Source organism: Rattus rattus, chromosome 17 (genome assembly GCF_011064425.1).
Source record: "Rattus rattus isolate New Zealand chromosome 17, Rrattus_CSIRO_v1, whole genome shotgun sequence".
NCBI lineage: Eukaryota > Metazoa > Chordata > Mammalia > Rodentia > Muridae > Rattus > Rattus rattus.
The window spans coordinates 14250353-14267040 of NC_046170.1; the positions used below are offsets into that span (position 1 = coordinate 14250353).

A 16688-nucleotide genomic window follows, 5' to 3' on the forward strand; every position below is an offset into this window, starting at 1 on the left:
TCCCCATTCATATTAGACACACAGGAAGCCAGCTCCCCCTCCCCGTGTCTTCCCAGGAAAACTTGTGCAAACATCAGGGCCACTGGGGCTTTGAAAAACACACTCATCCTCTATGCTGGGTGGAAGGCTCAGGGAAAGGAATGTCAGGCCACACATACTGTTCCCTGCCTGCCTACGGTTCAGAGCTCAGGCTGACAGGCAGGGAGGCAGGGGACACCCGCCCCTGCCTGACAGAGATACCACCATGCCCAGATCAAGAGCACTGATGGAGTCACCATGCCCAGCACGTAGGCACGGAGCCCACAGCAAGGGGACAGAGCAGAAAAGTGGAGCGGGAACATGGAGGGAGGCAGAGACGAAGGGGCAGTTCCCTGATCGAGCAATTCAGAAAAATATCTGTGTCCCTCTTGGCTCTGGGTCTCAGAGTATCAGGGCAAGCATCCTAAGAAAGCTTTAGGAACACTAGTCTTTCGATTGAGATACAGTGTACAGGCGCTGGAGAGGGGGCAGAGGAGATAAACAGGAAACAAAATGAGATGAGAACAAAGAGCTAGAGGCCAAGAGTTGGATTCCAAGCAGGGTAGGGAGGAAGAATATCATTTACACATCCACAGGGAGTCAAACCCTGGGCAGGACCCTCATCCAAGGAGCCCGAAGGTGCTTGGTGCTCTGTCATGGCCAGGGCTTTCCAGCAAGAGAAACAGAGGCAGGGTGGACGGGATCCAGAGGAGTGGGAAGGGGCAACGGGAACAATTAAACTGGAGAAAGACAGAGCCCTGGTGCTTCCTATCCTCAGCAAACAGCAGACATTTCTCAGAAAATGCCACAGACACAGAAATCAGCAGAGCTGGGAACTGACATCCTGTTTAGCCTCGTGAGGCTCTAGGGTACTCACTGAATGAACTAAACCCTTGCTGGCCTAAACAAGCCGGGATTCAGAAGGACGGAAGTACTCAGACCTAAGTACCCGCCTCACCAAGAGATGGCCTTGGCACCAGAAGGTGACTATGCCTTTGTGCACACTCTGAGCATCAGCCACCTTCCACACACGGGACAGTCACCTCACAGCCCTTTGCTCATGGGCCCAGACCCATGTGGAACCCGCAGTCACTGCACAGCCTTACGAGTTGGGCCTCACCCAGGCTGTTTCCACCACAAGCCTGCAGGATCCGCCGCGCTCGCTTCTTAGCATCTTCCGGGAAGCTGGGGCTGTTTAGCAGGTTCGGGTAGGTGCAGAGAGCCATCACCTAGAAAGATGGCACAAGTGAGTGCACAGTATGGTGCCCCAAGCACGCAGGACACTGGGCGAGGTAAAGTGAGAGGAAGACAACTGTAAACACTGTCGTCGCAGCCCCTTCTTGGGGGCTGGGGCCGGTAGGAGTTCGGGGCAGCAAAGAGGAAGATGCTGGCTCTCGGCAGCAGGAAAGAATCTGATGGCCGAGAGGCAGCGCTACCAAGGCTTGACCCGAGAACGGGTACCAAACGAGGAGCCGTGGCAGAGTGTGAGGGTTCGCCACAGTAGTGGCGTCCACTCATCTACAAACGACACTGGAGCCAAACATCCAGGATCTAGATAATAACTAGAGGGTCTCATAGGCCAGGGCCAGGCCTCAGTGGGCAGCTGACAGGAGCAAGGTTGTAAAACCCCTCAAGACACAGAGCCTGAGCCTTTCTCCTCCTGTCCTTCCTCTGGACTAATCCTCACATCTGAGAGCCAGAACGGCTTTTCCTCCCTGTAACACAAAATCACCCTACACGTGAAAACCGAGAGGATTAACTGAGGCTCTGGGGGACGTGGTGCCAGTAAAACCAAGCACACCTGCCTAGGCTGGCACTGAGGAACCAAGCCAGGCTCCCTAAATGGAAGAACAGGTCACAGCGCTGATCAGGTCAGGTGACTCACCAGCTTCTTGGCTTTTCTTCCTCTGTGTAATGAGCAGTAACTTAGCCTCCCCCTCTCCCAGGGGCATCACGAAGACCACAGAGACACATGCCAGCTGCAAGCAGCTGACACCATGCAAGTTAGGACAACTGAGGCCCCCGGGCTGGGTTGGCTTTGGGGACGAGTTTAACAGCCTGTAAAGGTAAGTATTGTTGCAACCTACTCTCGACCCAAGCCCAGATCCACACCCCTACTTACAGTCAAGGACCTCTTTGGCCTTCTTCCTGCCTCTACTTCTCTGGCAGAGGTACTGTTTGTCCCTCTAATTCCACAAGCTGGACCCTAACACATTCGCCTCCAGTCTTCTGAAACTCTGCAATGGTTGCAGGGCATTCCTCAGACCAGCATGCTCTCCTCTGTTATGCAGGGGGTATGGCTGGGCCCCCAACACCCCTCTGCCCCAAAGGACAAGGTAAGGGAACCCCTACTTTGTGCCCCTTCTGAAGGTGGTAACACAGCTTGGTAAAGGGGGTCAAAGCTGTCTTCCCCCAAAGTTTGTCACCTGCCCTGGCCTGTGGACCTTACACATGGAGGACTGTTATTTTGGTCAGAAAGAGCTATTCACAGTTCCACCTCCTACCTCAGTGCAGGGTGCCTGGTGGCTTTTTCCTACCAACCTCGTTCCCCGTCTCTTGCCTGCCGATCCAGTACTGTCTGCCCATGCAGCATTCCGCCATTGATACTCGGACATAAACCATGAAACCACCATCACCTAGAGCCCCTCTGAGGGAGCTGTGCTACACTGGAGGGAACTGAGACTGGGTGGCCGTGGCTGCTATGACCTGCACTTTTTGCTGGGCTGGAGAAAGACCTCCATCCATCCTACCCTGACGGGTTCCACATGCACAAGGCCAGCTAGCTGGTCAGCAGCAGATCTAACACTCAAACCCAGGGCTCCTTTGGGCTATATTTTCACCCTGAGGTACCGCCTCCAACCCCACTGTGATTGCACCTCTCTGTCCCACGTATATACAGTGAACACCCTCACCAAAGCTCTTCTGTCAGAACCCCAGACCTAACAATGAAGCAGAGCCTTCCTGGAAGCGTCCCATCCCCAAAGTGCATGAAGGTATTTTTGATAACACTGGGAGGAGAATTGCTGAGAGAGAGAAAAAGGGACACCAGGTACCTGAAAGGGTTGCTACTTCCGTGGCACATCCCCGAGGGATGCTAGTGTTTGCTGTACTGGTCCCTCCCAGGTTTCACTTCAGAGCCCCTAGAGGCCTGTTCCTGAGGGCTGGCTCACCTGACGGAGGAAGGTGATTGGCTGCTGGCCCATAGCATGGGCATCCCCAATGTTGGCTCGGATTACCTCAGTGAATGGTTTTTTGATACCCTGCAGAGAGAAGGTGACAGGTGGTTACGAACGATTCATAGACCCTGCATTCCTGAGGCCAGGCTATAGTATCACCACAAGATATTAATAAGCAATTCTATTTTGAGCCTCGCCAAATGTCAAGCACTAACTAAACCCGTGACATTCCTGTCCTATTTAATCTTCACAACCATCTCCGTGAGGAAGAAAGGGTAGCAACCCCATTTCACAAACGAGAAAACCAAGGTTTCAAAAGACTAACAATCGGGGCTGGGGATTTAGCTCAGTGGTAGAGCATTTGCCTAGCAAGCACAAGGCCCTGGGTTAGGTCCCCAGCTCCGGAAAAAAAAAAAAAAAAAAAAAAAAAAAAAAGACTAACAATCGTGCTTGGTGTCACAAATAAATAAACGGGATTTGAACTCTGGGAGCTGGTGTGATTAGCAACCACTCTGTTGTATCACCTCTCACTTTCTGGACAAACTGGAAAAGCTGTTAGGTGGCTGGGACATCCAGAGACAGCTCCATGGCCTGTCACCTCACAGGGGTGTCTAAAAGATGGCACCGGAACCAAAGTGACAACAAAGAAGGAGCTTAGGCCAGCTGCAAAATACACCGAATGTCGAGGAGGGAGACCCTCGATGCTCCTGTTCCCTGTGCCCAAGCACAGCTTCACTTGGAAACCATAAACAAGGACCTAAAGACACTGAGTTCATGTTCACCTCCAAAGCACATTCGCCCCTGGGAATTAACTCCTGGCCTTGTTCTCTTGCAATCCTCGTTTTGAAACATCGTTAGTTTCGTTAGCTTCCTCTTCTTCTTCCGGTTTGTTTAAGAGCAAGCACAGATGCGGTAATGATGTAGGGGTCACAGAGGAACTAACAGATATTTGGATGTCACTCCGGAGATGAGGGAAAGACACTTCAGCTGCTACAAAGGTAAAAAAGGATCTTGGAGCTGTGAAAACATAGGGTTTCTCCACAGCCCCCTCAGAAATCCAGAATTAGCCTGGAGGCATCGGCTAGACAGGTTCTAGGACCTCCCCATGAGAATGAATGAAAAGATACAAGGGATAAACAGAGCCTTACACAGCTGGTCCAGAAGGAGGCCTGTGTGTCACTGTGGAGGAAGGGAGAAGGCCATTCCATTCCAGCCCCGCTTTCAAAACACAAAATTCAAAGATACAATTCTATGGGTGTGATACTGCTGAAGTTTGTTCTGAGTGTATGTACAAGTGTGCGTGTGTGTCCACACGTGTGTGCACATGTGTGCATACACGTGCACCACGCTCAGGTATGGGGCCTGACCATGGGCAGACATGTAGAGGTCAGAGGAGGATTTGGGCTATCCCTGCCCCCAGAGCTCACGGTGTTTTAGCTTGGCTGATCAGTAGCCAGTCCTACCCATCCTTCTGTCTCCACTCCTCCCAGCACTAACTAGGGTTTCAAGTACAGGTGAGGTCACGCCTGGCTTTTTCCTCGGGAGCTGGGGATTTGAACTCAGGTTCACACGTACATATCAAGCAAACGCTCTTCCTGAGTCATCCCTTGTCCCTTCCCCACCATGCTGTTTTTACAATCAGTTAAAGATCTCTCAACTTTAAAAAAAAAAACAAAAACCCCACAACAGTGGGCTCCAGAAAGAAACCAGCCGCAGCCTGAGTTTTACATCCCTAAGTTACCAGGCAGAGTAGGCCGAGAAAAGAAGCCTGGAAAAGACCACAATGTTTCTCAAGTCTGAAAGGTGTGTCTGGGAGACGGGGACCTGCAAGTGTCTGTGGCCCATTTTTTGAGCTATTCCGAGACGGCCGATATGGAGTGTTATTCCTGGCAGTCAAACACCACTAGATTGCTGCACCACGCTGAGTCAGGGTGAGAGCAGGAGGGAGAAGGGCGTGTGGCTGCAAGGCTCACCCACAGGAAGGAGCCAACGAGGCTGGGAGAGGGGGTGATAAGAGGCACTTACCTACCTAAGTCACAGAGTGCACAAGGCAGGCCCGCACACCCTGCCCCTGGCCTGGGTTCCTTCTGAGGAGCTCTGCATCACCCCTTAAATCCCCAGAGCTATCAGCCTACAGCTACTGAGCATCCAAGACTTCTGTGGTATCGCCACAGCCATTCTTCAGTAAAAAATAAATCTGCCACAGCTCTGAAGGCCAGGACTGAACACACAGCTGTAGGCCTGGGCCCTGGGCCAGCCCCACAGGAGGAGATAATGCCTGGAACCTAGCCCTGGATGTCCCTTCCGTGTACCCTCCCCGGCACTATTCAGCCAACTCAGGGCCGGCTGACACCAAGCCTGGGAAGATTAAGCCCCTCCTTTCTTGGGCCTTTGTGCCTACAGACAGACCATAGACACTTTGCAAGACGGATGAGCCTGGGACAGGAAACCGGCTCCCTTGAATAGACAAGCAGACCACTCTACACAGCCAAGAGCAGCCACTCAGAAGGGTGTTCTGGGAAGACGAGGTCTACATGGGTTGGGAAATAACAAGGTCCCTAGGAAGATTCCAGCCCAAAGTGGTTTATCCAGATCGGTATGAACACGCAGTGTTGCACTGGCCACAGCGCAGAGCCTCGACAGAGAGACCAACAAGCATGTAGTGTGAGTTCCCCTGTCAAATGCATTTGCATATGTGCAGCCCCCAAGTGCAACCCATGCAGCAGAGGGAGGGTCCAGGGAAGGGGGAGGGGGGTTCTTCCTGCTACTCTCACTTCTGCAGGGGTCAAAGGTGGTGAAACATTTCTTCAGACGAAGAAGATCTATCATTGTCCTTCCAGTCCACAGTCCAACCACGCACGCTAAAGGCCACAGGACTGGTAAAGTCAAGCAGGAGCAAAGCAAGACAGAAGCAGTTATCAACAGAACGGGAAGGCTGAGGAGACGCTCAATCCATTGGTAAGGTGCCTGTGTTGCAGGTCCAACTACCTGAATCTGATCGCCAGAATTACATTAAAAAAAACAAAACAAACAAAAAAAACCCTTTAAATGTAATGCTGTATGCTTGTAGTCTCAGTACTGGGGTGAGGGGGGATGAAGACAAGTGAACTCCTGGGGTTCATCAACCTAGTTGAGTCAATGAACTCCAGGCCAGCGGGAAGCCTGCCTCAAATTCTAAGGTTTACAGCATCTAAAGAGATGCTAACAAGGTGTGGCTTCATACCCTACACACGGGTGCACCTGTATATGCAAGAAAACGCATGCATGAGTGAACACATGAACACACACGCACACATAAACACGTGCGCGCGCACACACACACACACACACACACACACACACACACACGGACGCACGAAGAAAAATGCTACTTAGGGCTGGAGAGATGGCTCAGTGGTTAAGAGCACTGACTGCTCTTCCAGAGGACCTGAGTTCAATTCCCAGCAACCACATGGTGGCTCACAGCCATCTGTATGTAATGGGATCCGATGTCCTCTTCTGGTGTGTCTGAAGACAGCAACGGTGTACTCATACCATAAAAGAAAATTAAATTTAAAAAGAAAAGAAAGATGCTATTTAAGTAAGGTGGTGGCTCATGCCTTTAATCCCAGGGTTTGGGGGGCAGAGTGAGTACAGATTTTCTCAGAGGCTAAAAGATGGCATCAGATCCCCTGGAGTTCAGTTTACAGATGGCTGTGAGCTTCCCAGGGTGGGTTCTGGGAATCAAATCTGGATACCCTTTAGGAGCAGCAACTGCTCTTAGCCACGCTGTACGCCTTCAATAGTCACACGCTGTACCTGTCCGTTACACACACCCCAGTAAAGCTGGGGAGGAGGCAGGGACAAAAACAAGCTAGTTTCCTTGTCCAAGGGATGACCCAGGCATTTCACGAGACTATACTGAAGGAGGCCACAGTCTCCTTCTGGTTCAACAAATACTCTTAGTCCAGTAAATAAGGAGCTGGAGAGAGAGAGAGAGAAGGTAGGTGGGGACCAAACAAGGAAAAACCAAAGCAAATGTAGGAAGTGAAGAATAAGAACTGTTACTGACGCTGCAGAGACGGCTCGGTGGGGAAAGTGTGCACGATTGCTTTATGCTAGCATTCATGCCCAGCAGCTCACAACCCCCTGCTACTCTAGCTGTACGCCTCTGGCTTCCATGGGCACCTCTATTCACATGCACATGAATGCACAAACACATGGGCAAGCGCACACAGACCCACACACAGACCCACACAAATAAATCCTGACCAAACGTGGGTACGGGAAAGGAGCTGGGCACAGGGTGGGAGTGAGGCCTTCCCAGACCCCAGAAAGCTTTTAGGAAAGGCCCCTCATTCCCAGATTCAAATGCAGAATAAAAAAGAAGGTAAAAAAGAAGCTCTGGAGACAAAATCCAACGAGATCCCACGGGTCTTGAAAACAGGTTTGTTTTATAGAAGGAGAAGCTGAGAGTTAACACAGGGTAACATCCTTCAGTGTTAGGTCTCAAACCTGGAACAAATGCCCAACAAGGTGCGTACTTAACATATCAAAGTGGGCCTGGCTTCATGTTCTCCCAGCACCCCCACTCCCTACCTGTTACAGGGTGTGGCTGGCATACCCCACCCCCTACTCTAAACTCTTCAGCCCAGGGGCTGGGCTTCCCTTCCCTCTAACAAAATCCAAACCTTCTTAGTTACCTCCCCTGTTCCTTTACTCTCTTGGCTCTCCGTCCCTCACATGGCCAGGCTCAGGGTCATGCTCACTCTGGACTCTCCTAGACATCCCTGCCTCTGGCTGTGCTCTCCCTCATATCTACAACAAACCTCCCCTGCCACTCCTAAGAGCGATGATGGCCTTTCTTTTTTTATTTCCTTCTTTCTTTCCTTTTCTTTTCCATTCATGCAGACAACAAGAAAACTCAAGATTTATAAGGAACAGTGTTGGAAAGGTGACTCGACTCATCAGGAAAGAGTTCACCCCACATAGCAGCTTGTAACTGTCCATAGCTGCAGTCCTGGGCATCTGACACCCTCTTTCTGGCTTCACAGGCACCAGCACACAAGAGGTATACAGACAAACAAGACACACATACACACGAAATAATAAAAACATAAATCAATACATCCAAAAAAGAGAAAGATTTGTAAGAGTGATGATTTGTATATGCTAGGCCTAAGGACTGGAACTATTAGAGGGTGTGGCCCTGTTGGAGTAGGTGTGTCACTGTGGGTATGGGCTTTAAGGCCCTCACCCTAGCTTCCTGGAAGTCAGCCTTCCACTAGCAGCCTTCAGATGAAGATGTAGAACTCTCAGCTTCCCCTGTACCATGCCTGCCTGGATGCTGCCATGCTCCCGCCTTGTTGATAATGGACTGAACCTTTTTGATCCTGTAAGCTGGCTCCAATTAAATGTTGTCCTTATAAGAGTTGCCTTGGTCATGGTGTCTGCTCACAGCAGTCAACCCTGACTAAGACAGTGAGTAAAGCTGAATTCTTCCCATTCAGGATCATTTAGTACAGCAAAGCTACAATCTCAACAAAAGTAACCATTCTTTTCTAACTCTAAACCTTCTGCCCTGTGTGAGCTTTTGCTTTTGTGTATATCCCTATAGCTGCGTGTGTGTCTATGTGTACAAGTGGAGGTCACAGGACAACCTCAGGTTGTGGTTCCTCAGGAGCCAGCCACTTCAGGTTTTGAGACAGGGTCTCTCCTTAGTTTGAGTGGCTGGCCAGGGAGCCTTAGGGAGCCTCTTGTGTATTTTCTTAGCACAGAATTACAAGTGCACCTGGCTTCTCCTGTAAGCTCTGGGGATCAAACACAGGATCTCATGCGTACCTGGCAAACACCTCTTTTTTTTTTTAAATAACGTATTTATTTTTGTTTTATGTACATTGGTAATTTGACTACATACATGTCTGTGTGAGGATATTGGATCCCCTGGAACAGGAGTTAGAGACAGTTGTGAGCTGCTATGTGGGTGCTGGGAATTGAACCCAGGACCTCTGGTAGAGAGGCCAGTGCTCTTAACAGCTGAGCCATCTCTTCAGCCCATACTTCTATTTTTTTTTAAAGATTTATTTATTTAATGTATATGAGTACACTATAGCTGTCTTCAGACACACCAGAAGAGAGCATCAAATTTTATTACAGATGCTTGTGAGCCACCGTGTGGTTGCTGGGAATTGAACTCAGGACCTCTGGAAGAGCAGTCAGTGCTCTTAACCTCTGAGCCATCTCTCCAGACCCATACTTCTATTTTTAATCTTTGAGATGGATGTTCCTAGATTGTCCAGGCTCACCCTGAATTCTTAAACTCAAGTAACCCCCATGTCTCAGACTCCTAATAGATAGGATACAGGTCCCAGCCACCACACCTGGCTGGTGTTTACTTTTACAACTGGAAAAGTAAAGCCATTCCTTCGCAATTTACTGCCCCAAGCCCTGATCCTTGCCCTTAAAAAAAGCAAGAGAAAAAAGCAGTAGGTTGAGAAACTGTCAGCTCTTTTCAAAACCCCTTTAATTGCAGCTTATTAAAAAGCGCTATTCCCAATGACCAATGGGATCTGAAACCCTAAAGAGACTCTGCCTTTGGGGGCTGGAGAGATGGCTCAGCAGTTAAGAGCACTGATTGCTCTTCCAGAGGTCCTGAGTTCAATTCCCAGCAACCACATGGTGGCTCACAGCCATCTGTAATGGGATCTGATGCCCTCCTCTGGTGTGTCTGAAGACAGCTACAGTGTACTTGTATATGATAAATAAATAAACCTTTTTTTTAAAAAAAAGAGACTCTGCCTTTGTGGAGCTGCAACGGCCTCCCTGGCCTGCCTATTCACACCCCTTAGCCTGTTCCCCTCCTCCCTCGGGCTATCAGAGAAGTGGAAAAACTTGGGGACTTAAGCCCTGACCGCCACCCTGAAGACAAACAGCAGAGCCACGTGTCTGGCCTGTGATATTGACAAAGCACCCAGTGAAACAATTCCACAGGCAGCATAAAGTTCTGGGACTTAACACAGAGGTCCCCTCAGGGGAAACTGGCGCCCAGAGAACACTCTGGAAGAACCTGGAGTCTTCATATGCCTTACAAACTTCTCAACCAGGTCAAATCCCTCAGAATATTGTTCCAATTTGCATCAGAGATTCAAAGCGGAGATAGAAAGAAAAAAAAAAAAAAAAAACAACGAAGCCAACACAAACCAAAAGTAAATGAAAACAAACAGGGTTCGGATACAGCCCTGGGTCCGTGGTAGAGTGCTTGCCTGGAATTAGTAAAGCCCTAAAATGCAAGTCCCCAGCGCGGCTCCCCACCCTCCAAAAAGAAAAGAAACATTTGACAAAATTAAGTTGAATGAAAGCAGAGAGGGTGTGGTGGCGTGCAACTTTCACCTCAGCACTCAGCTGAAACAGCTGGATAGACGGATGTCTGTGAGTTCCAGGTCTGTTAAGACGACACAGTGAGAACCCGTCTTAAAACAAAACATCAGAGAATGTAGGTGGACAGAGAGAACTTCTCAGCTAACTTGGGGGCTCAAACACAGGAGCGAGGAACTTCTGTTTTGGAAGTCAGGATGCTTCTGGCCCAGTGACATCTATCTATCTGAGCTTTACCACTACTGGAAACCCTTCCTAGCTCCCCTGGTCCAGCCAAGATGCACAGTCAAATCCTTCGCCCACCTCCCTCTGCCAAACACACTTCTAAGTACATCAACCCTACCCCTAGACCCAGAACTTCCCAGCTTTTGCCTTTGATCACAGCACTGTCTGCTCTCGGACCATTCTCACATTCTCTGCTTGCTAAATAACCCCACCAAACCTTACTGAACTGGGGGAGATGAGGCTGGAATAACAATATGGCGGCCTGAAACCAAGGTCAGTGTTCTCTTGGCCCTCCTCATCCTCTGCTTTATGGAGTCAACAGGAAAGTTGCTACTTCGCAAAAGCCAGAGATAATTCCTGGACCTTCCAGCTCTGGAACCAGAGCAATCGGCTGTGAGGGGATAGAACTGGGAACACTTTCAACCTAGCTTTGTTTTAGCAGGGAGACTGTTGTCGCCCCCAGGAGGGACAGCTGCAGCCTCCCGGATACCAAAGTTCGAAAAAGAAAAACTCAAGCTCTGTCCATAGCTCACCAGTGTGTCAGGCAGGCACAGAAATGGAGCCAGCCTTCTGCGGGCCAACCTTTAAATAGCCCTGTGGGCAGGAGAGATGGTGGAGGGTCAATAGCGTCGGATTCCAGCTCAGCTCCCACATCAGACAGCTTGCGAGCACCTGGAGCTTCAGCTCCAAGAAGATCCAACTCTTGATTTGCTGTGTTTGGTTTGGTTTTTAGAGGCCAATAAAAACAAGGGGCTGGAGCGATGGCTTAGCGGTTAAAAGCACTTCCAGAGGTCCTGAGTTCAATTCCCAGCAACCGCATGGTGGCTCACAACCGTCTATAATGAGATCTGATGCCCCCTTCTGGTGTGTCTGAAGACAGCTACAGTGTACTCACATACATTAAATAAATAAATCTTTAAAAAATAATAAAAGGAAATATTAAAAAATAAATAAACTGAGCCCTGCAAAGAACTCAGCAGCAGACACTGACTTATCCAACTCAGGGTTCTGAGTAGGACTGGGTGTCTACTGTAGGCAGGCTTCAAAGACGTCCCAGTGGGAAGAAGAAAGAGACCCTGAGAGTTCCTCTCACATATTTAAGGATACGGAGTGATCACACTACTCTGCAGACACTGGGATCTGCTGGGTGAAGAAACAAAATCAAGAAACCCTACCCCATCCATCCATATCACGGGTCAGAATGATCTGGTAACACTTTCTTTTCCTCTCCCCCTCTCTTTCTTCTTTTTTCCTTCCTTTCTTTCTTCCTTTCTTTCTTTCTTTCTCCCTTTCTTTCTTTCTCCCTTTCTTTCTTTCTCCCTTTCTTCCTTTCCTTCTCCCTTTCTTTCTCCCTTCTCTTTTCTTTCTCCCTTCTCCCTCCCTCCCTCCTTCCTTCCTTCCCTCCTTCCTTCCTTCTCTAAGTTTTTCCCAGACAGGGTTTCACTTGTGTAGCCCTAGCTGTCCTAGAACTCACTCAGTAAAACAGCCTGTCCTCGAACTGACAGAGTTCTGCCTGTCTTAGCCTCCCAAGTACTAGAATTAAAAACAAGCACCGCCACCACCCACCGGGTTAACATTTCCTTTTTTTAATCTTAGGAAGTGTTTCCTTTTGATGTTCCGTCTTGACTCTGCCTTCCAAATCTCACCCAGGTTAAAGCTCAGTATCCCAGCAGGGCACTGTGGTGTCTGCCAGGAAGCCTGTAAACCCCAACACATGGGAAGTGAAGGTAGGAGGATGTGGAGTTCGAGGCCAACCTGGGCTACACAGCCAGACCTTGGCCCCAGAAGAAAGAACTTGGTTTCACCCAAGGGCATGCTTGTCTTATATACAATCAAACCACCCTAGCTGGGATAGGGAGAAACAGCTATACACGTTCAAGCCAACATCCCTGGCACCACCAAGGTGAAGTCCCAGGTTCACTTCATTAAGGTCATAAGGACCTAACTCTCCTGCTACAGCAATGAAAAGTTCTCGAGGTACAACATAAGGAATTCTACCCATCTCCTCCAGAGTCCCGGTCTTGTCAAGCAACTGTGCCTGGCAAACACCCAGCAGGCCTCAGCCAGAAGAAAAGGGTTGGGAACAAACCATCCAGCCGCACAGCCTAGCCTCCTCCCTCCACTCCTACTTAACAGGGTTTTCACCTCACCACCCCCAGCCCCTCTGTCTCACTTTGAAGCACTTACTCTCTGTCTGAAACTCTCACGTCTATATTTGCTTGTTTTCCTCCTTCCAAGGGATTCACGAGGGTAGGGCACTTAGGGAACATGCAGTGCCTGGCAGCAGAGCCCGCTCAATAATTGGGCACAATTCAACAAGTGAACCGTCGAAGGCCTCACTTTGTGCCAGATGCGGGGCACTGGTGGGTGACGGGAGAGGGGGAGTTCTCTCGCTCTAGCCAAAAATGGCACAATGAAGAAGCTGGAAGCCGAAGGAGGTGGAGGGGGTGGAGGGCGGGGGAGGGGGAAGGGGAGAGGTCCAGGACCCCAAAGTAGCTTGCCACGATTCTTCCCGCCATGAGCGCCCCCTGGCATCGCGCCCCGCAGGCCCCGCACTCACCCGCTGCAGCTCCATCTCGATCTCGCCGGCCTTGAGCACGATGGGTCCCCGCACAGCGTACTCCACGGCCTTCACCTGCGGGTTCATGGACTCCAGGGTGAGGATGCGGTCTCGAGGGCTACGCTCTGGTCGCACCTTGAGCGCCGCCGAGGCTTCGGCTGCAGCGCTGCTGTGACTACGGCCCCAGGGGCCCGAGGCGCGGGGGCAGGAGCCCCGCCGCACCAGCACCGCTGCCCGCTGCATCGCGAATCTTCCGAGGTTAAACCTGGCCCAGAAAGAAGGAGAGCAAGACATCGCGTACAGCCCCAGGTGGACACCAGTCCCCCAGCAGCCCAAGGCTCTCAGCCAGCAGCGCCAGCCTAGCTCCGGGGCTGGATTTCCATCCCCTGGTTACCGGGACCCTGCACCCTGCCACTGCAGCATCAAGACGCTACACGGCTGGGTTGCCGGGTCTGTGCCTAATGTGCGTATGCAACGTGCCTCTCTCTCCTCCGGACCGTCGGCACCACGCCGGTTAAGGTGAGTCTGGGCTGCTCCCCAACACGGTGACCGGCCACCGCATCCTGGCTCCTGGCACCCGCACCTCCAGGCTCCCTGAATTCGCACACCCACCGCTGCCGACTCCGCCCTGGGCCTGCGCGCTGGCTTCTGGGTCTTGTAGTTGTCTTGGCCTTACCAACGCTGCAGTGACCAGGCGGATAAACTACAAGTCCTCTAAAGCCTGGCGCAGGCCAGACGGGGCTGGGCAGGGGGTGGGGAGCGGTGGTCTGGGCGGGCTCTTGGGGACAGAGAATCCCTACTTTGAAACAGCGGCTGTCCTTTCCAGAGGCTTTTGGAATTTTTTTATATGTTGCTTGGCTGCTTCCCCCTAGACACACATCCCGCCTCCCTTCACCCTCACCTCGGGACACCTACAGTGACGTGGACTACGTGGTGATGCACATTTCGCCTTGAGTTTCATCATCCAAGCCATATGGTTCTACTGGCCCGTCAGGAGCAGCTGGTTAGGGAGTAGGGCCCCTGAAACTTGATATTCCATCCTGTGTCCTTCTCAGTTTCACTGTTCTTGTTAGAAAAAAGCTCTGTGGGGGGGTGGGGGTGGGGGCGGTCGGAAAGGACCACACACCAAGTGCTAAGGTTTTGCAACACTACTTTACCTGAAGCCCCACCTCACATCCATTATTCCCATTTTATGTTCTTTCTAGCCTTCCCAGCATCTAAAATTACCTCATTTTCTTAGTCAGGGTTCTCCAGAGTCACAGAAGCCACTACTTATGGGTAGTCTGCGACTCTAGACTGTAGACTGTAGTCCAGCTCAGCAGCAGCTATGAATGTTAGTCCAAGGATCCAGCAGTGACTCAGTCCCACAAGGCAGGCAGGCAGTCAAAAAAAGAGAGACTCTTCCTTCTTCCAATGTCCTTATGTAGGTCTCCAGCAGAGGTGTGGCCCAGATTAAAGGTATGTACCACTACGCCTGATCCAGTCAGCATTATAGTGCACCAGTGTGATATTTTGTGGAAGAGACCGATGATCAAGATCCCTTCTAACTAAGTCATGACACAGGGCAGGAGGCTGAATATATCCTTGAGGCAAAACTGTGAAAGTATACTGCTGGCCTTGCTAACTGAAAGCAAATTGCTCTGGTGGTCCTTATGGACAGGTACCGAGAAGAAGGCATTTGCTATATCAATGGCTACATACCAGGTACTGGGAGATGTGTTAATTTGCTCGAGTAAGGAAATTACATCTGGTACAGCAGCTGCAATCCGGGTTACTACCTGGTGTAGCTTTCTCATTCCTTCCCCCCTCCCCTTCCCGGAGCTGGGGACCGAACCCAGGGCCTTGCGGTTGCTAGGCAAGCACTCTACCACTGAGCTAAATCCCCAACCCCTGGTTTAGTTTTCAATAGTCAGCTGTCATTCTCCATGATCCATCTGTCTTCTGCACTGGCCAGATAGAGAGTTAAAGGGAGATGTGGGAACCACCACCCCTGCATCTTTCAAGTCCTTGATGGAGGCGTAATTTCTGCAGTTCCTCCAGGAATATGATACTGTTTTTGATTCACTATTTTCTTCGGCAGAGGCAGCTCTAAGGGCTTCCATTTAGCCTTCCCAGCCATAATAGCCCTCACTCCACAGGCCAGGGAACCAGCGTGAGAATTCTGCCAACCTCTAAGTATATCTATCCCAATTATACATTCTGGAACTGGAGAAATGACCACAGGATGTGTTCCGGAACCTAATGGACCTACTGTGAGTCGAACATCCATTAGTCACCTGTCCTCCATAAGCCCCTACTTTTACTGGGGGGGCCACAATGTTTCTTGGTGTCTCCTTGGATCAGCGTCAATTCAGAACCAGTATCCAACAGACCCAGAAAGTCTGATTATTTCCTTTCCCCCAGTGTACAATTACCCTTGTAAAAGGCTGTAGGTCCCTCTAGGGAAGAACTAGAGAAAGACTAACAGCAAAACTTTCAGGTGTCTTATCAAGATCCTGCCTCAGGGAAACCTAGCCACTCTTTCATTCAAGGAGTTCTGGGTCTGCTCAAGTCTGGAAACTGATTCACTGGCCGAGATTGCCTTTTGCCACGATCCAACGTAGCCTTTCTTTCATTTGTTTGAGAATTTTTCTGCTTATACAGATCAGATATGCAGTAGGCTTCCTATCTATTTCATGTCTAGAAACACCATGATTGGTTTGCCAGTTGCAAAGGTCTGAACAAGCCATGCCATTATAAATTTCACCTCTTCTTAGCTGGCCATTATGGGCTATGGCATTATGAACATTTCGTCTGCACTGTCCATTATAATAACTACAATTACCTTGTCTCTGGCGATTCAATGCTGCCACCTGGCCCTTGTTACCTCGGGGCCCAATTAATCCCACTGCATTTAATTCATCCAATTGAGCAGCAGCGTCTCCAACCCTAAGGTCGGGTACAAGGAAAAGGGCAAGAACAAAACTCTTCAAATGAGCTGCTGCCCCTCTCTCCAGTTTGCGTCTTACAGGATTCATGAAGAGCTTATCTTCTGGGCCTTCCCATTGTGGAGGATTAGGTTTTACATGACGTATCCACTCTAGCATTGCACTCTCCCTGAGCCTTAAAATCCCTTCATCAACACTAAGCCAAGGGACAGCAGGCATTTCCAACTCCTTTTCAGTCGGCCGTTGTTGTATAAATGCTTCCGCCAACCATTCAAATAAACTTTTTTTAACTGTGCGAGCTTCCATATTAAACCTAGGATCTCCACTCAGAGGGCCCATGTCAATACACTCAGCCTGATCTAGTTTTATGTTCCTTCCACCATTATCCCATGCCTTAAATCCATTCCCACACATATTCCCTAGACTTCT

The 16688-nt window shown here is 50.2% G+C and overlaps 1 protein-coding gene across 1 annotated transcript in view; it reads right to left on the reverse strand.

Annotated features, from left to right (window-relative positions):
* Positions 1 to 13917, reverse strand: part of Gpt2 (glutamic--pyruvic transaminase 2) — a 32924-nt gene extending 19007 nt beyond the window's left edge. Inside the window, exons 1-3 of the mRNA XM_032887676.1 lie at positions 13333 to 13917; positions 3189 to 3278; positions 1139 to 1247 (exon numbers count right to left, since the gene is read on the reverse strand). Coding sequence (XP_032743567.1) covers positions 1139 to 1247; positions 3189 to 3278; positions 13333 to 13626 — 493 coding nt within the window. The 5' untranslated portion in view covers positions 13627 to 13917. The remainder of the gene's footprint in view (positions 1 to 1138; positions 1248 to 3188; positions 3279 to 13332) is intronic.
* Positions 13918 to 16688: the final 2771 nt, after the last annotated feature.